We start from the raw sequence: 25,771 nt of genomic DNA on the forward strand, positions 1-25,771 counted from the left end.
TAAGGTTATTCACTTGTAAAAAGTACACATTTGCATGCAAGTAAGCAAAGCTGGCAGGAACAACATTAAGAGGCCCATTTATCAAAATTGACATTTTTGTAAAATGTCTTGGCTTTTTCTACCACAAAAAAACCTTGCAAATTAAAAAAAAAAAAAAAAAAAAAAAAAAAGAATGAATGTTGACTTGTTTATTAAAAGACTCAAATATGAAAAGCACAAAAAAATGAAGAGGTGGATTTCAAATATTCTTATTTGGATTCTTTCTGCATTTTTACAAGAATTCATAAGAACTGTTGTGCGGTAACAAACCAAAAAATATCAAGCTCCCAGTGACTTCTACATGACCTTGATGTATTTTAGATGGCCATCTAGCCTTCTTTTCAGAAATGGGTTCCTGGAAAATACTTTCAAATACTAGCAAATTCTTGAAAACCATCCAAATGTTTGCATTGGCTCATGCAAAAACAATAAATACAATATTTCCCTAATCACAGCTGTTTATTCTCAATATATCACACAGAATCAGCTTGACTCTTCCATTGTCTTCTAGAATACAGTTACAATTCCATAATAAACAGCAGAAGAAGAAAAATAAATGTATCTTGCCTTGGTATTCGGGGATCATGCCATGTGCTGACACCAGTTTGTGTGTGCAAGAAATACACCTGCCCTTGAACCGTAGTTCTTTGTTCTACAAAAAGAAGCAAATACATCAAAATATTGTTAAATATATTAAGAATTTTATGTTAAGTGTTTATGTTTAATGAACACATGAAATTATTGAGTCAAACATTTAAAATAGTTCCTTACCACATGTATTGGTTACAGCAGAAGGTTCTCTCTTCACTTTTGGGCATCTTACTAGAAACTATTTTCTACTGCTTTTTGGTGTAAAATATTTTATATACCTTTATAAATACTTGCCATACAGCAAAAATTGTTACCTGTTTTCATCTGACCAAAAACACATTTACCTCTAGGTTTAAAAGTGGTTTTAGAAGTAGACTGCAGTCACAATATTGGAGAGTAGCTAATGGTCAGTTTACAAGATGCTTTGAACACAGTATAACTAAACAAGGAACCCCATCTTGAAAATGTCCACGCACATAAGGTGCTTTTTAAATACTGAAAAGATCTACCTTACTAAATAAGGAAACAATTCCTTACCATAACCTTCAGGCAAGTCCTGTGACTGGTACCCATGGGATCGATTTAAAGGTGTCTGGACATGCTCTCTAACTTCTGGTCCACGAAGTCTCTGTGCTTGGAGTCTCTGTTCTTGACCTGGCGATTCTACTAGCCTACAGGGCCCTCCTCCAGCTGCACCTGGTCCATCAGTATAAGGGGCTGGCTCATCCATGAAACAACTAAGGGGCCTGCCAGGCCCAGCATCTTCATAAAGTGCTCTGAATATATATGAAATACAATACATTACAGGATATAGGCAAGGAAACATGCTGCAGATTGGATGGTTTAGACTGAGGCACAGTCAAAACATTCCAAGTCAAAAGCAGAAACTGGGGGAAGGGGGAGTATCCATTTAAGGCAAACTATGGAAATATTACCATATCTTAAATAATGGTTTATATCTGTCACATTTAATAGTCATTATTTTCTATTACTTTTTTGTATTTGCTTGAGTGCTTTATGCTTTAATCTCTAATATTTTTTACTGACAGACTCTAAATTAGAAATATTAAAATGCCAACATTAGTAATGTGTGAATCTGTCCAGTTTGGTTTGCAAAAAGTTTGCAAAGCTGCTGAAAAATTAGTGAAACAGCAAAGAATTCTACTATGTGAGCAATTTTTTTTGACGTGTGCAAAAAATGTCCTCATCGCTAGCTAACACCAACATCTGGTTAAAACTCAAATATTAAAAAACATTAAAAGGTTTTAGAAAAATGCCTAATGTACGTTTCACCAGAACTTTATCAAAGGCAAAAAAAATTTGCTTTGATAAAGCTCTGGCAAAACATGCGTCAGGCATTTTTCAAAAACCTTTTAATCTCTTAAACTAGACGCTGAGGTAGCAATTTAGGGTAACAGTAGGAGTCTGAGTGTGCTATGGCCTTTTAACTGGCTAATTTGCCTTTTTTTTTTTTGTTTCATTCCAAGAATCTTATCTAATCTTTATCTCTAAGGTACCCAGGGTTTGTGTGTTTTATAGGTTAAGGGCTCTGGTACACGGGGAGATTAGTCGCCCACGGCAAAACTCCCTGCTCGCGGGCGACTAATCTCCCCGAGTTGCCTTCCCTCTGCCATCCCACCGGCGAACATGTAAGTCGCCGGCGGGATGGCAGACGCGGCGGCGCGATTTCGCGCAAATCGCCGAAAAAGACTCGCGAGTCTTTTTCGGCGATTTCCCGAAATCGCGCCGCCGCGTCTGCCATCCCGCCGGCGACTTACATGTTCGCCGGTGGGATGGCAGAGGGAAGGCAACTCGGGGAGATTAGTCACCCGCAAGCAGGGAGTTTTGCCGCGGGCGACTAATCTCCCCGTGTACCAGAGCCCTAACTTAGCCTCTCCAATTGAGATATAGGAAAGGTACATTTGAGACCACAGCCCTGGGTGCCTGACTTCTCCAGCTTTGTGGTATCCCTACGGATTAGTTAGCAAAAATTGAGCGTTTTCTCTGGGATATCTCCACCCTTCCATTCATTACCTTTTCCAAGTGCTTATTAGTTTTCTAATTGAATTTTAAGGGGTTTTTTTTTTTGGTTTTTTTTTAATGGGGGGGTGTGATTAATCTCAGCACAAGTGACCTAGTTGTCAATTGAGTTGGTTACAATACCACTAGTGATTTTATAGCTACCTTTACCACGTGTCACTTTAATTATATTGGGAACATGCAATTAGTAGAATTTGGTGAAATTTGCTCACGTACATTTTATTTAGAGAAGTTAATAGTCGAATAGACTTTTATAGGGTGTTTGTTCTTGTTGTAGTTCAAGTGCATCCCTGTTAGGTATTCTGAAATCTGAATAATTTAAGTTTTCTTCCTCTATACTATTGATATAAAGACAACTTTATTTACAGCACTTGTCACTTTAATAAAATTGGGGGGCGGCATTAATGGATACTATTGCATTAGTATAACAAAAAGCACTAGCATTTTGTTTGGAAAAGTAACCTTAAGTGATCAGGAGAGGTACTTTTTTCCTTTAAGAAAAGTAAATTGGATAGACCTTGGAAGGGTTGTCTTCTCTTTCCTCTTAAGGGCTCTGGCACACAGGGAGATTAGTTGCCCGCAACAAATCTCCCTGTTCGTGGGCGACTAATCTCCCCGAAATCCCACCAGCAAAATGTAAATCGCCGGTGGGATGGCATACGGAGCGCAATTTCAGTGAAATTGCGGAAGTTGCCTTGAGAGGAAACTAATCACCCCATGTGCCAGAGCCCTAACTTGTTATAGGTCAAAAACAACCTCACAAGGTCATCTGGTTCTTAAAATTTAAATAGATAAATCTTAGTAGGTAAAAACTTTTTTCCTTATCAGGAATAAGATAAAAGACATGGTTTGCCTTTAATTTCTCCCCAAAAGGAGATATACGCTTTGTATACTGTATAGAGTTGTTGTTTAAAAGAAAATATATTTTCTTTGTTTGGAGAATCTTGCTGTTGGGTTTTGGATGCTGAAGTGTTTGGAAGGTATGGTAAAAACAAAAACACACTCCATTCCACCTACCCAGCTCATATAATTAGAAGATTGTCCTCTGAAAAGGTATTTAATTGTAATGAGCAAGTCAAAGAGCAGGAAGGCTGCCTGTTTGTGGAAAAAACAACCAGTGTGGCTAATGGTGAAGGAAAGTGTGATTAAACCAGGATATTAAGCAATTCACTGAAGAACTGTCAGTCTGAGTAAGTCAGGGGTGACTTGTTTTGCTTTTAATCCACATAGGACCCATTGTATAGAGGTAACTCAGCAAGTGCGCAGGTAGCACCTAGGGGGCAGAGATATATTTATAATTTAGGTGTTGTGTATATGCTGTTAGGAACCTGTGTGAACTGAATTTAAACATATGTAACTTGCAAGCAGTTTCAGGCAGTTTGCAGGGTCTGTCATTAATGGTATGTGCGTGAGGAAACATGGCCGCCCACATCAGGAGCTTCCCCGCCAATGCAAGCAGAACATTGCTAGTGGGGAGCATTAAAAAAAAAAAAAAAGTATGGTTTCCCTCAAACAGAATGTGTTCTTGTGCCTCTGGTAAATTAAACAATTTGGCCTCAATAGGTGTCCTTTAAGAAGGACACAAATCAGCTGAAGGACATTGCTACTCTTTACAAGTAAAATATAGGACATTACAGATGGTGGTTGTTTTTTGTCACACAGAAAAAAAAATGATCAACATGGCCTATAGGTAATTTTTTTTATGTAGATTCGTATTTTGAGAAGTTGTTTCTTTAGTATCAATATCACTTTAATTCTTAAAATGGCAATTTTCTGTTTTGGGGTACCTAATGGCACATACTACTAAAAAATGGTTTATTTAGATGAAGCAGGGTTTTGCATATGAGCTTGTTTATGTAATATATTTTATAGAGACCTACATTGTTTGGGGGTATAGCTTTCCTTTAAAATATTATGTGCTATTGATATAAAGTTTTGTTTGGGTTAAATATGTCTACCAGTGAGTTACCCACACTGAGTGCTGCAGCAAATAGCAATATATCAAATAAATTGCAAAGTAGCTTAGCAGCCAAGATTTATTATGGGCGAAAAGCATGTGTCATTTCCCTTGCAGGGCAACAGTATATAGTAGCAACTGATCAAATAAATGGCAAAGTAGCTCACTTAAAGGGTTTATTAGTGTTTATAATCATATAAAAACAAACTGAATCAAAAGATTTACCATACCACAAGGCAGTGTCATCCCCATGTCAGCAAACCTCATGCTAACCACTTCCTGCAGACACGTTTCGTGCCATTGGGCGTTTCAACAGAGGTGTCGCTACACTAGGTCACATTCTTTTTCTACCCACATCATTGTTTACATACTCATATAACATTTAGCACATTTTATAACAACTGACTCCCATACATATTCCAGGGTTTATTATTTAGCCATAAACCCATCTTACAAACAGGGGCCCTCAAAAACATCAGGCCAGTACCAAAAACCTTAAGGCAGGGGTGTCAAACTCAATTGCACAGGGGGCCAAAATTCAAAACACACTTTAGGTCGCGGGCCGAACATGTACCTGTGCAAGCAGCTATATTATTGCCCCATGTACCTTTGCCAGCAGCCATATTATTGCCCATGTACCTGTGCCAGCAGCTATATTATTGCCCCATGTACCTGTGCCAGCAGCCATATTATTGCCCCATGTACCTGTGCCAGCAGCCATATTATTGCCCCGTGTACCTGTGCCAGCAGCCATAATATTGCCCCGTGTACCTGTGCCAGCAGCCATAATATTGCCCCGTGTACCTGTGCCAGCAGCCATAATATTGCCCCGTGTACCTGTGCCAGCAGCCATAATATTGCCCCGTGTACCTGTGCCAGCAGCCATAATATTGCCCCGTGTACCTGTGCCAGCAGCCATAATATTGCCCCGTGTACCTTTGCCAGCAGCCATATTATTGCCCCGTGTACCTGTGCCAGCAGCCATATTATTGCCCCTTGTACCTGTGCCAGCAGCCATATTGCTCCGTGTACCTGTGCCAGCAGCCATATTGCCCCGTGTACCTGTGCCAGCAGCCATATTGCCCCGTGTACCTGTGCCAGCAGCCATATTGCCCCGTGTACCTGTGCCAGCAGCCATATTGCCCCGTGTACCTGTGCCAGCAGCCATATTGCCCAGTGTACCTGTGTCAGCCAAAAAATCAAGCAAGCGCCAGAACTCCGCGCCGTGCCGGTTTCTCCCGCCAGCTCTCTCTGTCCGTTTGAATGCGTGTGACAACCCCTACTGCCCATGTGTCACAGCGGGCCGGATATAATTACATGCCGGGCCGGATGTGGCCCGCGGGCCGCCAGTTTGACACATATGCCTTAAGGTCCTCACATTAGCTAAATATGGAGCAAATATCTATATCTTTTAACATTTTAAATCAAGGGCAAAAGTACATTAAATTTTTAATTGCTTGGGGTACTCCTATTTTCTCAGTGTTACGGTTCCTTTAAATTTGAGAGTTTACTTTTGGTCATATCTACACTATTTACATTTATGTGATTTCTTTAGTTATACCAACCCTACCTAGGGTACACTTTCACAAAGAGTGCAAAAATAGCCACTTTGGTCTGTTCCCACAAAAGCACATATCATATATGAGCAAGAAAAATGTTCTCAGATACAGGGGACTTCTGAATTAAAAGCATAGTCAATTGTGAGTGATGTAAGGGGACAGGTGTAAACCCTTTTTTATAGGTGCATATATAGTAGGTTCCAAATAATTTTACTTACCCATCATTGTCTAGCAGTCCTCTGCAATCAACAACAGAGCCAACTGTACCGATCCTGTCTCGTGTCTGCAAACTGACTAAAAAAAAAAAAATAGAAACAGGTAAAAAATATAGAAATCCCATGGGGGGGTGGGGCCTAATAGAACAGCCAAAAGACATACCTACAATTTGGCCCCGTACAGCATCACTATCTGCGGGATTTAATTTGCATAGATCCAAGCGCTGGTCTGTAAGAAAGAGTGAAAATGTAAATTAAATGTAGGTTTAGGTAGTCCTCAATGTCAATTTAATTTTTTCAGAGAAGTGTCCCCAAATGCTGATCTTTACTATCCTATACTATACCCAGTTCCTACTTTTTTTTCTCAAAGGGTGAAGCCACATGGAGCTACTAGTAGTAGCTACTTGTTGTGGCTACTAAAAAAAGACAATGATGATCATTTACTGATAATTGTTTCTACATGCGTTTTAGCGGAGGCAATTCTCAATATTGTCTATGGCAGGGTGTTTTCTGGAGCTTAGTAGCCTGAAAAAGTAGCTGCTACTAGTAGCCCAGTGTGTCTTCACCCTTTGAGAAAAAAAAAAGTAGGAACTGGGTAAAATAGATAAACTGCGCAAAAAAAATATATACAGGTATGGGACCATATGCTCAGGACTTGGGGTTTTCCGGATAAGGGATCTTTCCGTAATTTTAATCTCCATAACTTAAGTCTGCTAAAAATCACTTAAATATAGAATAAGCCCAATTGGATTGTTTTGGCTCCAATAAGGATTCATTATATCTTAGTTAGGATTAAGTACAAGGTTCTATTTTATTATTACAGAGAAAGGAAATCATTTTATAAAATTAAAATTATTTGCCTATAATGTAGTGTGTGGGAGATGGCCTTTTCGTAATTCAAAACTTTCTGGGTAACGGGTTTCCGGATAAGGGATCCCATACCTGTATATATTTCTAATATGGTTAGTTAGGCAAAAAATGTAATCTGTAAAGGCTGGAATAAGTAGATGTTTAACATAATAGCCATAATAGGTACTACATTTTTGTCACGTTTATGGATTGAGAAGTTTATTTGATATTGGATGGAACTACTCACTTCTTCGCCTCACCAGAAGATCTGGGAGACCAGAGAGTGCAGCGAGGTGATGACAGAGAGGGCCATTCATAACACACAACAAATAAAGACAGAACTGAGGAGTTGAGGTAGAAGGGAAAGGGAGGGGGAAGGTTACATTATTCAGTGTTTCACATGTTTTATATATTCTGCTTAGGTATATGACAACTGACATTACTGCTGGGAATGTGAATGCTTGTGTGTGCCTACTATGAGTGTAGATGTCTCCCTGGCTCTTAACCTTTTTTCTGCCAACGACGTATGAGATACGTTGTGGCAGAAAAAGGCTTTAACTGCCAATGACGTGTCTCATACGTCGTTGGCAGATAAAGGCTGCAGAGAGTTTCTAGTGATGACAGCCCCCTGGGCAACGAGCCAGGTGGGCGGTCATGTCGGCCCTGCGACGCGATCGTCGCAGGACCATCCCAGAAGCAGCAGATGCAATCGCACAGTTTTTCGTATATCTATGCATATTGGGCATCAAACTGTTAAGTAGACCTTAGGTCAGGGGTCTCAAACTCGCGGCCCGCGGGCCATTTGCGGCCCTCGGTACAGTATTTTGTGGCCCGCACCAACGCTGCTGGGAGCTGCTGATTGCGGAAATGACGTTATGCCATCATAACAGTTATTATGGGAAGACGTTCTGTGTGCACAATTAGCTGCTAAGGAGCTAATTGTGCACACAGAACGTCTTCCCATAATAACTGTTATGATGGCATAACGTCATTTCCGCAATCAGCAGCTCCCGCCCGCCGTGCCTTGCATTATCCCTTGAAAGCCAATTTTTTGTGAAATCCCTTATGCGGCCCAGCCTCATCCTGACTTTGCCTCCTGCGGCCCCCAGGTAAATTGAGTATGAGCCCCCTGCCTTAGGTGTTCCTATTAGGGGTGACGTGCCTTTGTATGCAAGAAATTGTGTAAGATAAATGCGGCAAAGTGCAACATAAAAACCAATAACTTTAGGAAGGCTTTGCAGACTTTGCTTTGCTACTTTGGTGTAGAAAGGACTCTTTACCCATGTTGGATGTCAGAATGTGTACTTTCCAAAACTATATGGTTTTCTGGGGGTCTCTGTATAGTTAGGGGGTGTTACGGCACATAATACGCTGACAGGGTGCTCTGTATGCAAAAGCTGAGTTGGCAGGCGAGAAATCCATATGCGCTATTTCATTTTGGGGTCAGTACATAACACAGACTTTGGTATATCTATGCATATTTGGCATCAAACTGTTCAGTAGACCATAGGTGTTCCTATTTGGGGTGATTTGCCATTATCTGATCTTTATTAAGAAATTGTGAGAGATAAATGCGGCAAATTGCAACATTTTTATGCGATTTTCTGAAATGTCATACAAATCTGCAAACTTAGGAAATCTTTATGGCTTGGTACTTTGGAGCAAAAAGAAATAAGAGAGATAAGATGCTACAAAGTGGAAGCTTTAAGGGGATTTTTGGAAATGTCATTAAAACTGCCAAATTTAAAAAAAGCTGTGCGGCTTGGTACTTTGGAGTAGAAAGACATGGGTACCCATTTTAGATTCAGGGGAATGTATACTTTCCAAAAATATATGCCTTTTTGGTGTGAATATACTTTTTACTAGCTTTATCCTACATATAATGATGTAAATGTGTTGATTTTGCTGGAGCTGAAATAACAGAAATGGCCTTGAAATCTAAAGTATGCAGCTTTCTGAAGCAGTGCTTTGGAAATTTAGTAGTGTACTGCTGGGAGTTTTTGACCTATACAAGTGAGAAATCTCCATAAAACCATATATATTTGGTATTGGCACGTTCCAAATCAGTTGTATATTCGTGCAAAAATAATTTTTGTTTCTAGTATGTGTGTTTATATTATGGAATTTTTTTTTTTCCATTTATAGACATTTTGAAGCCTATATCTTGTTACAGAATTGGAATTACACCAACATTCTACCATATTTTGAAAGCTTAGGTTGTCCTGAAAAAAACAATATATTGTTTTCCTGGGTAAACTAAAAGTCCCCCCAAAGAAAGGCTCTTAAAGTGAAACAGTGCAAAACGTTCTGGCAATACAAGTTCTGCGTTGACTGGTTGGCAGTGAAAGGGTTAAACTATTAAGTTGACCATTATAACCTCATTAATCATAGACTGGTATTTGATTACTTAAAACAGAAAGGAGCAGACATAGCACTATTCCACGAAACCCACCTGGTGGGCAGTAAAATATTAGCTCTCAAAGAACTTTGGGTGGGCTGGTGTTGTCATTGCTACCTACAGTTAGCACTCAGGTGTTGCCACTCTGGTATTCAAACATATTCCCTTCCAGCTTTTTTTTTTGCTATGATTTGATCCGAGTGGCAGATATATGAAAGAGCTTTCAAGTAATAAAAATATAATGCACTGTTGCCCTGTACTGGTAAAACTGGTGTGTTTGCTACAGTAACACTACTATAATTTATATAATAAGCTGCTGTGTAGCCACGGGGGCAGCCATTCAAGCTGGAAAAAAGGAGAAAAGGCACAGGTTACATAGCAGATAACAGATAAGTTCTGTAGAATACAATAGTGTTTTATCTGTTATCTGCTATGTGCCTGTGCCTTTTCTCCTTTGAATGGCTGCCTCCATGGCTACATAGCAGCTTATTTATATAAATTATAGGAGACTTTCTGAAGTAAACACACAACTTTTACCAGTGCAGGGCAGCAGCACATTATATTTTAGTTACTTTTATACACTTTCATTTTTTGGTGTTACTGTTCCTTTAATCAAATCAAAATGCTGCGGTGAATGTGATCTGTACTACTTTTTTCCTGTTCTCCTTCCTTTTTTCTCTACTCTTAAATTACATAAATTTGACAAAATTCTAATAAAAACCATAAGATACAAAAAAAATTTAAAAAAAATCCTGTTGGACTAGGATTAGCCTCCGTTATGATCCAACCAGTTGCCAGGAGACAAACGATTGGATCAGTCCATTTGGCCCAACACATAAGTGGCAACTGAGCAAATCTTCTTTTGTACTGCCTGCTTTAGGGGAGTCTTGGGTAGAAGAATGAATAATTAAACACCCCCAAAAAATGTTCTAATAGTACAGAGGTTCTTTTATATATTAGGTTATGCTCAATAAAGGACAAATCTTATAGCAATGAAATAAAACTTATATTGTTAAATACAGGATTGAAGGGATAAAACCCACATACTTATACACTACTATATTTGTTGGCATCTTCAGGCTACACATGTTAATCTATCTTAGTGAGAACTATGGCAATAAATATGCTAGTCTTACAGACAACCACTTCCCAAATTCATCCGCTGGTGGATATATCAAAGAATGCTGAATGCAACATTCCAAAATGATAAGTGTGCATTGGCAAGCTTCTATTAACATCACAAGTTCCCACTGAAGCAGCTAACACTTCAAAATTCACAGATGCAAGGACAGACAAAGCATCAAGGGTGCCCAAGGCAGAACCCTTCTGTCAATCACCTTTCTGTTTGGAGTTACAGAAGAGCATAAGGGTTGGCAGACAGAGGAGGGACATATCAAGCACCACCCTCCCATTGCACCTTAGGTAACTTCTTCTTCTGCCTACCCCTAGTTCTAGTAATGCATGGATCTCCCCAAAAATAACAGTGGTCAAAACACCTGTGTACCATAAGCCTCATACATTTTATTGCGTAAATGTGAAGACAAATGGATGCTTGACTTACAGCCTGTGTCTTTCAATCTGCTAATGGCATTGGATAATAATCTCACACACCCCAGGAAGCCAGCTCCCTGTTTCTTGTGAATTTTCTTATGATTCCAGATACTGATTGTAATTGAATCCATTTTACCAACATATCTGCATTTTAGGGAAAAAGAGAAAAGTAAGTTACTTTGAAAAACATACCAAATCTTTTTTTGTTGCAAAAATTTGAAAAAAAAGCAATACATAAAATTGGCATGCATATTATTATTAAAAAAGAAAAGCTTACTCAAAACTTCACTATTACCTAATTTTTGTAATCATTTGAATCCTAGGCACAGGAGGTGTGACCAAGTGGCTGCTAACAACTTGTAACATAGGACATAGGCATCAGGCTACTTCCACATGGGGCTGATTATCGGCCTACGGATAAATGCTAAGACAGAGAAACAGCCCCTACACCATCATAAGCCTTCTTCTAAGCATGCACTCGGAGCCACAGCGCTTTTGCAGCGTGTGTCTGCACCCAGGTCAGACACAGAAGACTGATGCAAGTGTAAGGGCTCATGCTTGGCCCATACAGATAAAGGCAGGCCAAGAATCAGTCCTATGTGGCAACAAATTTTATATTACAACTTGTATTTTAATCCTAACAGTGCAATTATGTATGCACTAATGTTTGCTGCCTGCTTCTCCAATGTAAATCACTCAGGCATGTGCAGTAAACAGCTCTTTGACTGGCTTTCTATTCAGTTGAGAAGAAAAGCTCATTATACTTAAGGGGACAGAATTTCGCACTAGATAAGGAAAGTTAACTGCAGCTCAGATCAGTTTTAGCTTTCGTGGTAGAAAAGATATGAGGTACAATGGGGGAGAGGTATGTAATCTGGGGGGCTAATTAGAGTCCTTTTAGGGATTTTAAAATTAACAGTTTACTTTTTTTTTTTTTTTTTTTTAAAGAGGTCTGCACTCCTTTTTGAAACAGGGCATTTTCTTAAACAAATATCTATTCAATGACACCCTTCAGTTATATTTCCCCTTTATATCTAGCTTTTTGTAATGGTCCAAGCATGCTGTATATCAAAGAAGAATTGTGATGCATACTTTTAAATACTTCTACAGGAGCAATAGAGAACAAAATATAAAAACAAAAACCAAGGCTTCTCGACTACTGACTACTGTGTTACTTACAGGTCATAATGCTGATTCCACTTTGGGTCTAATGTGTTCTTTACAGTGTCAGTTGAGTGGCACTGACCAGATCCATCCACAACTATTTTAGCAAATGGGTCAGGTAATCCTATAAAACATGTAACAAGTAAATAGCAGACTATGCAGACAAATCTACAAACCAATAACATTCTTAAAGTAAAACTATAGTCCAAGAATAAATACTTAAAGGAGAAGGAAAGGTAAAAACTAAGCAAGCTTTCTCAGAAAGGTCTATGTAAATACAGCCTTAAGCACTCACAGAAACGCTGCACTGAGTCACACAGGATTTCTTGTCTCCTTTTCTGGGAACATGTTCTTCGTTATCAGACTTCCTCTCTTTTAGGGCAACTTCAGGTTTGGGGCTTGAGTCTGCTCAGTTCTCTCCTCTCTCCCTCTGCTCCTCCCTTCTCCTGCTCCCCCCTCCCATAAGAATGCATAAGAACTCACTTCCCCCACCCTTAGGAATGTGTGATCCGAGCTTCCAACGGCTATAACTGCAGCAGGAAGCTACCAAGACCAAGCTAAAATGGCAGCTGTTATCAGAGGGAGCTTCTAGGGCTCTTTACTTAGGTATAGTAAAGCTTCCTGCTTAATAAAAAGTTCTAGGTGGCACTAATGTGGCGAATCTACAGGCACTAAAATGCCAAAATGACATTCCTTCTCCTTTAAAAGGTATACTGACATGATTTTTATGGTGTACTTTTTATTTTTAAATTACACTGTTTACATAGCAAAGAATTCACTCTCCCATTTCAAATTTTATTCTTGAACCAACAAATGTATTTTTTTTTTTGTTGTAATATTGGTATGTAGGCAATCATCCCAGTGCATTGCGCCTGAGTCAGAATTTTTAGGGCTCTGGCACACGGGGAGATTAGTCGCCCCGCGGCAAAACTCCCTGTTCGCGGGCGACTAATCTCCCCGAGTTGCCTTCCCCTGCCATCCCACCGGCGAACATGTAAGTCGCCGGCGGGATGGCAGATGCGGCGGCGCGATTTCGCGCAAATCGGTGACAAAGACTCGTGAGTCTTTTTCGGCGATTTCCCGAAATCGCCCCGCTGCGTCTGCCATCCCACCAGCGACTTACATTGTCGCCGATGGGATGGCAGGGGAAGGCAACTCGGGGAGATTAGTCGCCTGCGAACAGGGAGTTTTGCCGCGGGCGACTAATCTCCCCGTGTGCCAGAGCCCTTACAAAGAACCTATTGTTTCTCCTACTTTGATTTAACAGAAGTCCCAAGCCGGACTTAGCTTTCTTATTACTGAGTGTTATTCTGATATTTACTGGGAGCTGCTATCTTGCTACCTACGCGTTGTTTTGCTGTTTGGCTGCTGGGGGGGAAAGGGAGGGGGGTGAAATCACTCCAACTTGCAGCTCAGCCGTAAACTATAACTGAAGTTTACCAGAGCGCAAGTCACATGACTGTGGCACCCTGGGAAATGAAGACTATGGCTAGCCCCAAGTGAAATTTCAAAATTAAATATAAAAAAATCTGTTTGCGAATCTCAATAAATATTGCCCCTTTACATCTTTTACCTTGAGTCACCATATTGTAATGGGCTGTGTGCTCCCTCAGAGATCACCTGAACAGAAATAATACAGCTCTAACTGTAACAGTGTGGCAGTAAAAGACAGAACTTTGCTCATTAATTGGCTCATGTGACCTAATGTGTGTGTGCGACCTTGATCTTATGATCGCAGGGGGCGGTCCTTAGTACTTAAAACGGCAATTTTCTAATTATTACAACCCAATAGCACATACTACTAAAAAAGTTTTTCTGAAAATGGTTAATTATATAAAGCAGGGTTTTACATATGAGCGGTTTTATGCAATATATTTTTACAGAGACCTAAACTGTTTGGGGGGTATAGTTTTCTTGTAAACAGATGTGGATTATCACATATTTATAATGCCATGTTATTTTTTATAAAAGCTTAAATAGTGTTGTGCCACTTTATGTTACAACAAAGGTTCTGATTTTACATAAAGACCTAGAGACCTATATTTAAATGTCAGTGGGTTGGATTGTCTTGCCTCAGTCAGGCTCTATTATTTAATTCTTCCGCTTTTTTGCATATAGGAAACAAGAGAGCAAATATTTACGTTTTTAAGTAATGCACAGGAACCACTTTAAAAAAAAAAAAAAAATCTGTAGCATTGTCCCCTGCAGTTTTTTTCTGGGGTGTGTTACACCTGTGGAGCTGGTGCTCAATCCGCAACATAAGACCTGCTAGTTTGGCAAGGTCACCAAATGAGCAGATCTTTCCACAGATATGCCCGCCTAAGGTGGGCTATACCAAAGTAATCTGGCCCTCGGGCCAAACAATCAAATTGAAATGATGGGAATCAGACCTATCAGAGCAAGGACCACATCAATTATTAGATATGGTCCCCAATCTGACTGGAAAATCAAACCAGCCTGATCAATATCTGACCAATTTTAGGCCAAATATTGGTTGGATAGGCTCATCAGTGGGTCTTCGTACTATGGCAGATAAGCTGCCAAACTGGTTTAAATTACCTTAATCGGCATCTTAAATCCTTCAGAGTACGGCCACCTTAAGCTGCACTGCAATTGGCTTAAGGAAAGACCCTAGTTCACATTACACTTTCCTATTTAGAAAGTGTTCAGTTAGTGCAAAGATAACAGATTTCTCTGTAAATTGGTGGCTTCTGCTGCCTCTGCAGATAGTCAGGAGCAATTACAATTCCCTAAGCAACGAGGTAGGGGCTATCGTGACAGACTTGCAACATGATCGTTGCAGGGCCAACCTTCAAGCAGCACACATGATCAAATTGTGTGTCTGTTGCTTTCCCTGCCTTCTTCTCCCTCACTTCCTGCTACATAGCATTTTGCAGAAATGGGCCTCCAGGACTCCTCCAGCTGCAAGATATTCCCTCCTCCTTCAAACATGGTAAGTGGTCTTTATGCACACTAAAGATGAAATTACAGAAATGATAGCTCATGAGGGTATATTTATCTTGGGGCCACATACACAGGTAAACCTATGAACATTGGGCATCAAACTGTGGATCCCTGGCATGTTTGATCTTGGTACCTAATGGTATGTGGGAGATAAGGTGCTGGAAAGTAGAAGCAGTAATTTTTCAGAGATTTCACAAATTTTTATAAAAACCAATAACTTAAAAATAGCATTGCAACTTGGTAGTTTGGCTGGCAGTGAAAGAGTTAAAGGAGAAGGAAAGGTGAAAATGGCACTGTTCTGGGGTACTTCTGAGTAAGCACCATGGAGCAACCGTCATCTTCAGTTTCTTTATTTTTCAATAGCCCAGGGCCAGCGCCTATGCAGTAGAGTGAAGAGGCTGGCTTGTGTATGCACACCCACCAAGAAGACAAACAAATTGTAATATGGTGCTTGCTTAGAAATACCCTGAGCCAGAGCAGTTTTCTGCTAAAAGGAGCACATCCCAGGTTATCAAGTGATTTCACATTTCCTTCTCCTGAAAAACACACAATTTTACAGTTAAACCACCCTCCCTTCACCCTAGTCACTAGTTTTTCAGAAGCATAAGAGACCCCCAAACCGTCGGTCATGTCCAATACAGGCTTCAAAGGAGAAGGAAAGGTTCAATCACTGGGAGATGCCAAATGTTATGCATCCCCCCCAGTAATTGTGGGAAGAATAGGATCAATCACTCCCAGCCTCTGGCCCGGGATACTTGTGAGCACTGGCCCGGGACATCAGGAGCACAGGCCTGGGGTATCAGGTAAGTAATAATCACTGAGGGGTGCCTAACATTTGGCAGCCCCAAATGATTGAACCTTTACTTCTCCTTTAATGCCCAGATATGCTCATTAGCTGGTCATTACAGCCTATACTGCAAATGCAAGTGGCCAATGTCTTGAGCTCTTGTAAGGACACAATACAGGGTAACTGGTCCTTTTTAGACCAACATGCTTCTGAAACAAAACCAAAGTATGCATCTCTGAATTTAAACAAAAATCTAAAATATTCAGCAACAGTTTGTATACTTACTGAAAAAATCCCTCTTTGCTAGGTTCTTCGCACATAAAACTGCAAGAAAAGAGAACACATGGGAAGTTTAGGACAAAGAAGATTAATACAAAAATATGCTGAGAAAGTAAAAAAAAAGTTGTAATTTCTCTTTCTCAGATACAAAATGTAAGTGTAATATACATTTAACTGAATAAGTGCTAATGGTGTAACAACACAGCAAGAAATATAGGAATCTCTTTATTTATAATTTCCTTTATACCCTGTAATACTTTGATACAAGGCTTTAAAGCAATTGCACAACACAGCGAATGTGAGCATTTAACTGCTCCAGCGACTTCATCCTTTGCAGGCAGCAAAATGCTAGAATCTGCTTTGTCTAAGACTTACAGGGTAGAATGGTAGAGCTAAACAACACAAGATATTTTGTAGGATGGTGTTGGATCAACAGAACACATCCTAAAAGTCAAATATAGTTGCATGGGTTAGAAAATAATGGGACTGAAAAATCTGGGGTGGAAATATGAAAGTGCTACCATCCGGCAAGACACATCTGTTGGATAGGAACGTTAAATGCTGCGTCTGCACCCGGCAAGATAAGTGCTGGTGGTGTCTGAAAGATTATTTTCTCACTGAAATACATTAACTTTCAGATAGACAAAGGAACAAAATACACAATCCAACATTATCTGACCCGACTTACTATGTTGCATGACAAAAGTTCCTGTAATTGCTCTGGCTCTACCAATGCATCCACGGGTTAGGAGATTATTAATCAGAAATTTGTCAGTGAGTGTTTCTCTAGTGGTAATCTCTAGATTCACATGTGTACCGGCAAGGTCAGAGCAATTATCATGAATGTCTATCACAAGGCAAATTAGCTCACCATGCTGGAAATCACATGGGAAGCAACATTCTTAAATCTGAGCTGTGTGCCATAGCCATCATAGTAAACTTGTCTGCCAACTGTCACTTGTGGCTAAAGCCTTGGCAGAGCTAAGAGGATATTGATTGGCAAGAAGAGGAGGTCAATCAGAGGTTTGGTACCTAGGGATGCAGTGGACCTGAAGGCAGGATTTAGTGCTAGGCAAATAGCTTCCGTATTTTAAAGGAAATGTCAACCCCCAGAAATAAGTTTTGCCTAATAAAAGAAAACATAATTCTAAGCAACTTTCCAATATCAATTTATTAAAAAATTATTAGAGCTTTAAAAGTTATTTGTAAATGTAATTGCCATAGAAAGCATTATTTGCTGGTTGTTACTTTTTAAACAATGTTGCAAATGCCAGGCTCATCCAGCAAGTCAGGTCTGTAAAATCTGCTGCCTTGTGTTACATTGTTTCAACCCACCAGGGCAGAGAATAGAACAGACAAGCAGACACAGATTATAGCAATTATATATAAAAATAATTCAAAAACCATTACAAATATGTAATGAATGTATATTGCAAAGTTTCTTAGATTTAAGTTTTCTTTTATTAAGCAAAAAATTATTTTTGGGGTTGACATGTCCTTGAAAGGAGAAGGAAACGCTAAAAGTCACTTGGGGTGCCAAAATGCTAGGCACCCCCAAGTGACTTAAATCGCTTACCTTTTACCCCGGGCTGGTGCCCCTGTTAGGAGAGACCCGCACCAGCCCAGGGTAGCTGCGAGTGCTCCCTCCTTCCTGCGCTTGCGCATGCGCAGTAGAGCGAAAAGCTGAACTTTAACAAGAAAGTCGGCTTTTCACTCTACTGCACATGTGCCGGCCCAGGGATTTCACCGGCAGAAGAAAGAGGAAGCGCTCGCTACAGGTACCCCGGGCTGGTGCTGTTTTCTCCTAACAGTGGCACCAGCCCGGGGTACAAGGTAAGCGATTTAAGTCACTTGGGGGTGCCTAACATTTTGGCACCCCCAAGTGACTTAGCCTTTCCTTCTCCTTTAATATTTGTTTATGGTTTCTGTATTTGTATTGTTCACCATCTTAAAATCTATTTTGGGGATGTAGCAGAATTAAAAGCTAAAGACACGGTTTTAAAACCCTAGCTGGTCAGTTTTACTAAGAAAGACCAAAATCAAAGTGTGTGAACTAAACACACTGGAGTGTCTGGGGCTGTACACAGAGACAAATGGTTTGTAAACCTACTGTGTTTTTCTTCCATTAGATTGGTGCTGAAAGCGGTTAAATGTTGTTGAACTGTTCAATGTTGTTTAAAAGTGTTTGCATTTTTTAATACGAATTTGGCAGCTAAAAAAAACCCACTTTTCTTTAAGGGCAGGGGTACACGAGGAGATTAGTCGGCCAGAGACAAATCTTCGTTGTCGCAGGCAACTAATCTCCCCACAATGCCATCCCACTGATGTCCTGCAGTCGCCTTGAGAAGAAACTTCTGCCAAGGGTACAGAGGGTTGTTGTCAGTGGTACATTCTCTACTTGGGAGTAGGTTCTTAGTGGGGTCCAGCAGGGCTCTATATTTCTCAAAGCAGACATATAAAAGTAGAAATTTAATAAAGTACAAAAACATAAGTACCCTTACGTATCGTGCTATACTAACAAAATCATAGGCTAAGGCGCTCATTTATGAAAGTACGATTGCTTCTGAATACAAAAGATATCGTAAGTTTTCGTACTGTGCGTATTTTTTGCGACTTTTTCCACTAATTTGCACTTCGCGACAAAAACAGTCGTATTTGTCGCGCAGAGTACGAAAGTTTTGGATTTATTCAAGCTTCGGTATCGTGACTTTCCTTGGGCCAGGTTGGAGCTGCAGAGTGCCATTGAGTCCTATATGGGAGGCTTCCAAAAACATGCACAGAAGAATCAAAGTCAGAAAGGTTTTCCTGCTGTTTACGATCATTCGGATATGAAAATTTCGTGACTTTCGGATAACCAATACGATATTATCATGAATAATACAATTTTTTCGTCACATTTGTGATCATCAGAAATTATCGTATCTAATCCGAATTTTACCCATTTTGGGATTCTAACTCGTACTTTGATGAATCAGCCCCTACATGTGCACTCTCATTACACAGTAGTTTAATGGGTTTTTACCAATAGGATAACACACTGGTACGGTCTATTCCACATGTACAATATCTGTATTAGGTCCACTTTTGTTTAACTTGTTCACAAATGACTTAGGGAGGGGCACTCTAAGCAATATATCAGTATTTGCAGATCATACCAAACTATGCAGACCAATAAACTCCATTCAGGATTTGGCATCCTTACAGCAGGGCATCTAAGTGGACGATGAGAATCAACAGAAATAAATATAAAGTTATGCACCTGGAATGTAAAAATATGCAAGCATACCCTTAATAGGACTAAGTTAGGCAATTCCATAATGGAGACAGAGGACCTCCGAATCCTTGTAGATAAGGGTAGTTACCCTTTAAAAACATTGGTAAGGGCCCAAATATGCTGTACAGTTTTGGTCACCTGTGCTCAATGGGATATTACTGAATTAAAGAGAATTCCAATGGCAAATTAGCTGGTAAAGGGTCTGGAAAGGCTCAGTTATGACAAACCCAAGTTGGGGTTGTTTATGTTGCGGGGGGGGGGGGAGGAGGAGAGCCATGAGTACTATGCATAAATAAATACAATATTTACAAAAGCAATGCCAGGTCCTTTATTTAGCAGTGGGTGCTTTCAACTGACACAAAGGAAAAGAAAAGTTTTTATCTTAATATTTGTAAAGGGTTTTTTTTTTGTAGTAAGAGCAGTGAAGTTGTGGAATTTTTTAATTTTATCAGTTGTAGGAGATACAGTAGACATCCTCCAATTACCATTTTGGAGTCAGGAAGGAATAACACCACCCTCCCAGGCATATTAAAAAGGCTACAAATTAGTTTTTTTTACCTTCCTCTGAATTAACTAGCAGCTAGACATTGAGGTTTAGCTTTCATTAACCCATGTTACTATGATTTTGCATTAGGTTTTATAAGTGGTATTTACTACAGTTACATTCAACATTTACATCATTGAACTTTTGGGTATATTTTTTTTCCTTTTTATGAAAGTATAAATAACGTTAGTTATGGTTGGCTTCAGGTAAGTGAAAGCAATGCATTCACAGAGCCTTTCTTTGCCAGAAAAATAAAGTGTCATAGCTAGACCTACCTGTTGCTTGTCAACACAAACACCTTAAGTGGATTAAGTAAGAGTGAGGTCATCACACAATCATGGGATAATTCTAGGTCCAGAAATTATCATCTGATATTACACAGGTAACGGATAATCAAAATTGTTATTATGGTTTAACGGACAAATTATTGAGTCTATTATTAGTTCCTTGCCAGACAAACGTCAGATGAGTTTGAAAAATGCAAAGAAGATAATCCCAGCTTTCCGCAGATTAAGATTTTGTAAATAAAGTACAATGAAAAAAACACAAAATAACTGACTGCATAAGCACAGTCATAAGGGTGTTGGACCAAAATTATTCTGGTGCAGTAAATTCTTTTCCAAAGTCACATGTATTTGGAAGATCCAGCTTTGGCGTGCTGTGTCAGTATCAAGTCAAAAGAACACTTCAAACAACATCATCCAGCTGAATGGCCATACCAGTAGGAGAGAAGTAAGTAAGGCCACAAAAAGAGCAACAATGTTCATGGTCTTATGAGCACAAAACTGGACATGTTTTTGGACATGAAACTAAATGCCACATCTGGCATAAATCAAACACTGCACACCATTGTAAACACTATTTCTACTGTAAAGCAATGTGTTGGCAGCATTATGATGCTGATATAAATGCTTTTCTGCAGCAGGCCCTGGAAGGCATGTGAAGGTAGAATGGATTTAGCAAAATACAGTGAAATCCTAAAGGAAAACCTGAGCCAAACCTAAACAAGAATGTCCTAAGAACAACAAAGGTAACATCCTGGAATGTCAGAACTCAGATCCCATCCGATCCCCATGAAACCTGAGAAAACTTGAGATGTTTTGCAAAAAGGAAAGGGAAAAAAATTCCATATCCAGATGCGTAAAGGCTGCAATTGCTGCCACAGGCATCTACTAAACGCTTACTTGAAAGGTAGTGTTCTACTCAGTGTTTTTTGGCAAGCCACCTAGCTCTGCTCGACCCTTAAGGCTGATGGCCCACAGAGCAATTTAATCGAGTTAGATCTCTGCTATTACTGGCAACTGACCACTCCAAAATGTCTTTTCATCTGCAACAATAGGAGTCACTGGTGGAAAGGCCAACATATTGCTTTCCGAAGTCACGTGAAGTTGCCTGCAGGAGAAAACTTTGTGTGTCTTTGGAAAGCTGAGATTTGATAAGGGCGACTAACTTGCTCTGTGGCCCATCAGCCTAAATACTGCCCCAAGCTTACCACATAGTAGGAATGTGCACCTCTGCTGTTCCATTACAGCAGAGAGAGATTTGGGCAGCGCTATAAGGCACAATATTATTTCCCAACCAGTTAATATTTCATTCCACCGATGGGTAAAATTTTTCTTCAGAGAGCATCAAACGGGGTGTATACACATGCAGCCAGTATAAACTACTACCTGAGAAAGTCTATGTGTTTCTCACTTTTCCATATCTTCAATATTTCTCAGACTAGCTAGCTATAAGCTTCCTTTGCCATCAAACAGTACTAGTAGGAGGCAAATTTTCATAATAAAAGAAAAAAAAAAAAAAAAAAAGAAGAGGATTTTAAAAAAACGTTCTGGGATTTGGCAAAATCCAGAAGGTAAATGTGGGTTCAGTGAAACTCTTTAAACCAGTATCATCAGGATTACTGTATATACTTGAGTATAAGCGGATCCGAATATAAGCCGAGGTACCTAATTAAGAAAACTGGAAAAACCTATTGACTAGAGTATAAGCCTAGGATGGGAAACGCAACAGCTTCTAAGTTTCAATAATCAAAATAAATTCCAATAAAATTAGGATTTATCATTATTACTGAACAAATACGTGCAGGGAATGAGTTTGCTAGATGCCAGGCTCCCCCCTACTGCCTCCTCTAGCAGGGTCACCTGGAGAAGTAATAACTCATTAATGCCTTGCTCCTCAACCTGTCAAAAGGAGCACATCATAAACTGAGAGGATTCAGCTTGAGGTTCACTTCAAGGAGCTCCCTCCCTCCTCACCTCAATAGTATGCAGGCTTGATGTTCCGTTGCCTGCCTGCTTCAAACAGTTCCATTCCTGCCTGCTTGTAAAGGCTCTCCCTCCCCCTCAGACACCGAGCTGAGAGCAGGGAGCGTGTGATGTCACTCCTGGGGGTGGGGCAAGGAACCAGGAAGCAGCGGAGCACAAAAGAGCACACAGGGAATCAGGTAGCAGAGGGTGTTAGTTGGAGGGACTCGAGTATAAGCCGAGGGTTAATTTTTCAGCACATTTTGGGTGCTGAAAAACTCGGCTTATACTCGAGTATATACAGTAATTGAAAGGGGAAACATTCCCAAGTGCCCCATGCTTACACTTTATATTATACCTTAAGGTAGGGATCCCTAACCCTTCTTACTTGAGTGTCACAGTCAAATGTAAAAAGACTTGGAGAGCAACACAAGCATCATAAAAGTTCATGGAGGTGCCAAATAAGGGCTAAGATTGGCTATTAGGTAGCCTCTATGCACACTATACCCTTACAAGAGGCTTTATTTGGTAGTAAATCTTGTTGGTTTGGGGGCACTGAGAGCAACATCCAAAGGGTTGGTGAGCAACATGTTTCCCCTGAGCCACTGGTTGGGGATCACTGCCTTAAAGAATACTGTCATGGGAAAACATGTTTTTATCAAAACACACCTGTTAACAGAGCTTCTCCAGCAGAATCCTGCATTGAAATTCCTTTTTCAAAAACACAGATTTTTTTTATATTTAATTATGAAATTTCACATATTCTTCATTTCCCAGGGTACCACAGCCATGTGACCTATGTTCTGATAAACCCACCTCCCAGCAGGCGATCAGCAGAACAATGGGAACGTAGCAGCCCCCAGTAGATATCAGAATAGTAAAAAAACCAAGTCCGGCTTTGGACTCCTCCAGTTACATGGGAGAAGAAGAAACAAGGGGTTACCTGAAAGCAGTTCTAATGTGTAGCACTGGCTCCTTCTGAAAGCTCAGACTCAGGTACAATGCACTGAGATGACTGCCTACACACCAATATTGCAACTAAAAAACACATTTGTTGATTCAAGAGAAAGAATTTAAATGATAGAATGAATTATTTGCTATGTAAACAGTGTAATTTAGAAATAAAATGTATACAATAGAAATCATGACAGTATTCCTTGAACCACTATAATTTTGTCTTCAAGGTCACCATGTTGCCCACCATTGACTGAACTTCTCTGACAAGCACATCATCCAAACTAACCCTAACATAGAACGTACACTGTAAAGTTGGGGCCTACTACACATGCTACAGTCACCCTAAGACAGTGACATAAGAAAACACTTATATTTTAACCACTTATTACGAGCAGTTTTTTAAGACATAAATCTCCCAAAAAAGTACATATGGCAGATAACTGAATAACCAGATATAGCCTACAAGAATGTGGGGAGTGTTGTGTATGGTTTTCCTTTCCCTTCATTATGTTAAGGAAGATTTTCATTCAAGCCATGATAAATAAAATAAATATCTAGTAGTGTTAAGTCACTGGACTTGTTGAGTAGGTCAGGATAACTTAAAATTACCACTTGTAACTACAACTGCAAAAGTATTAAATGAATGTATTAGGCACCTGATAGAGCTGGTATTTACATGGAGAACACTCACAATATATATGCATGTCTGTATACTACATGCAAAGGAGAGTTTGTAAAGCACACTACTGTGCTGTATTCACAGTGCATACGTCTTAGAACACACCTGTCATGATGTGCTCCCGTATTTAAGTATACTATGTATCCTTTACCGTTCCAGAGCTTCAATACAGTAATTCCGTACTACCCTTGAGTACGACTCGTCTTTACCTGTCAGACGAACTCTGATACTCGATCCACCTCTCCGAGTCACAGCGTTCGACATCCCGCCAAACGCCGGGAGCCTGCATACAAGTTATTGGGGAAAAAAGCCAATCCCGTTACGTCGGGTGTATCCTACCGGGTGTCCATATATAAACACCGCGAGAGCGAGCTTCTATGCCGCGCACTATATTGACGTCATAGAGAGCGACTGAGTGAAGTACAGGACTGGAAAGCTAATTTGCTACAGGTTAATGGAGGGGATGCGTTGGTTGTTTCATGGTATTTCATTCCTAGCCTTTATGAAGTTTGTAGGCTGTCTTTAAAGGTTTTTTTTTTAGAATATGGTTCAATTAAAATGCTGTATTAAATCGTTGGTTGGGTCTAGTCTCCAGGTATTGTACCTGCCTTTGATTTATGTCCTGATTCAAGTCTAACTGCATAGCATTATTACGGTGTTATTACACGCTTACCGAAGGGATACATTAAACAAGCGTGATCGGGCAGCACAAAGTAACTTGCATAGGTCAAACACGTATAGGAAATAATGTTATAAAACAGTAATTGTTAAGTTTTCACCAGGTGGAGTGAAACTCTTGCTAATGAACACATGGTACTTACTGGGCAAAACAGAACATTTTATTCATTAATAACGGTTAATAGATCGGGTACAATTTTATTGCATTACGCTGTATGTGTGTTATGTGTAATATCCCCTAACAGTACATAGAGCCCAGAAGACTTTATATTTGCTGACAAGTACACTTTCTGACCATTTCTCAATGGCTGAATATGTCTTTCTACTCCAAACTGCGAAACCTCAAACATATGGCAAAGGTTTGGGTTTTTTACAACATTTCTAGAATCCCTTAGCTGGAAAACTCCAGATCCCAAGCATTCCAGATGAACATCTGAGTAAAGCTTACTTAGTTTTTACCTTTCTTTCTTCTTTAATGTTTGTAGCAAAAAGGAAACACACTGGGTCAACAAAAATTCAGGAAAGCAAAATTTTATCACCTTTAGATCAGTACTTCACGGAAATTAACAATCATTACTGTTTTCAGTTTATCTTTAGAAGGAATCGTAACAAGTGGATCTTTCCTCAATATGCCAAATGGTCAAGGACTGTGTCAACAAGCCAATGCAATCATAGCCCTAACAACATCTTGCCAATTTTTGGCCAGAGGGCAATAGATACGCAGCCAACTCGGCCTATGTGTGGCCACCTTAAAGGAACAGTAACACCAAAAAATAAAAGTAATTAAAATGTAATGTAATGATGCACTGCACTGGTACAACTAGTGTGTGTGTGCGCAACTGAAAAACTACTATAGTTTGTTTAAATAAGCTGCTATGTAGCCATGGGGGCAGCCATTCAAGGTTACATAGCAGAGTCAGATAAGCTCTGTAGAATATAATTGGGCTTTATCTATTATCTGCTAAGTAACCTGTGCATTTTCTCCTTTGAATGGCTACCC

The 25,771-nt window shown here is 39.9% G+C and overlaps 1 protein-coding gene across 3 annotated transcripts in view; it reads right to left on the reverse strand.

Annotated features, from left to right (window-relative positions):
• smurf1 (SMAD specific E3 ubiquitin protein ligase 1) overlaps positions 1-24,506 on the reverse strand; it is a 45,290-nt gene extending 20,784 nt beyond the window's left edge. Inside the window, exons 1-8 of one of the 3 annotated variants that reach the window (XM_004917842.4) lie at positions 24,303-24,506; positions 16,400-16,438; positions 12,379-12,487; positions 11,210-11,343; positions 6,565-6,630; positions 6,405-6,480; positions 1,168-1,406; positions 607-691 (exon numbers count right to left, since the gene is read on the reverse strand). In XM_004917842.4, the coding sequence (XP_004917899.1) occupies positions 607-691; positions 1,168-1,406; positions 6,405-6,480; positions 6,565-6,630; positions 11,210-11,343; positions 12,379-12,487; positions 16,400-16,438; positions 24,303-24,357 (803 nt within the window). In that variant the 5' untranslated portion in view covers positions 24,358-24,506. Of the gene's footprint in view, positions 1-606; positions 692-1,167; positions 1,407-6,404; positions 6,481-6,564; positions 6,631-11,209; positions 11,344-12,378; positions 12,488-16,399; positions 16,439-24,198; positions 24,221-24,302 lie in introns of those variants that run through there. The other 2 variants (XM_002931494.5, XM_031892958.1) reach the window with 2 other exon arrangements.
• Between the last annotated feature and the right edge of the window lie 1,265 nt (positions 24,507-25,771).

This window comes from Xenopus tropicalis, chromosome 9, assembly GCF_000004195.4.
Source record: "Xenopus tropicalis strain Nigerian chromosome 9, UCB_Xtro_10.0, whole genome shotgun sequence".
Lineage (NCBI taxonomy): Eukaryota > Metazoa > Chordata > Amphibia > Anura > Pipidae > Xenopus > Xenopus tropicalis.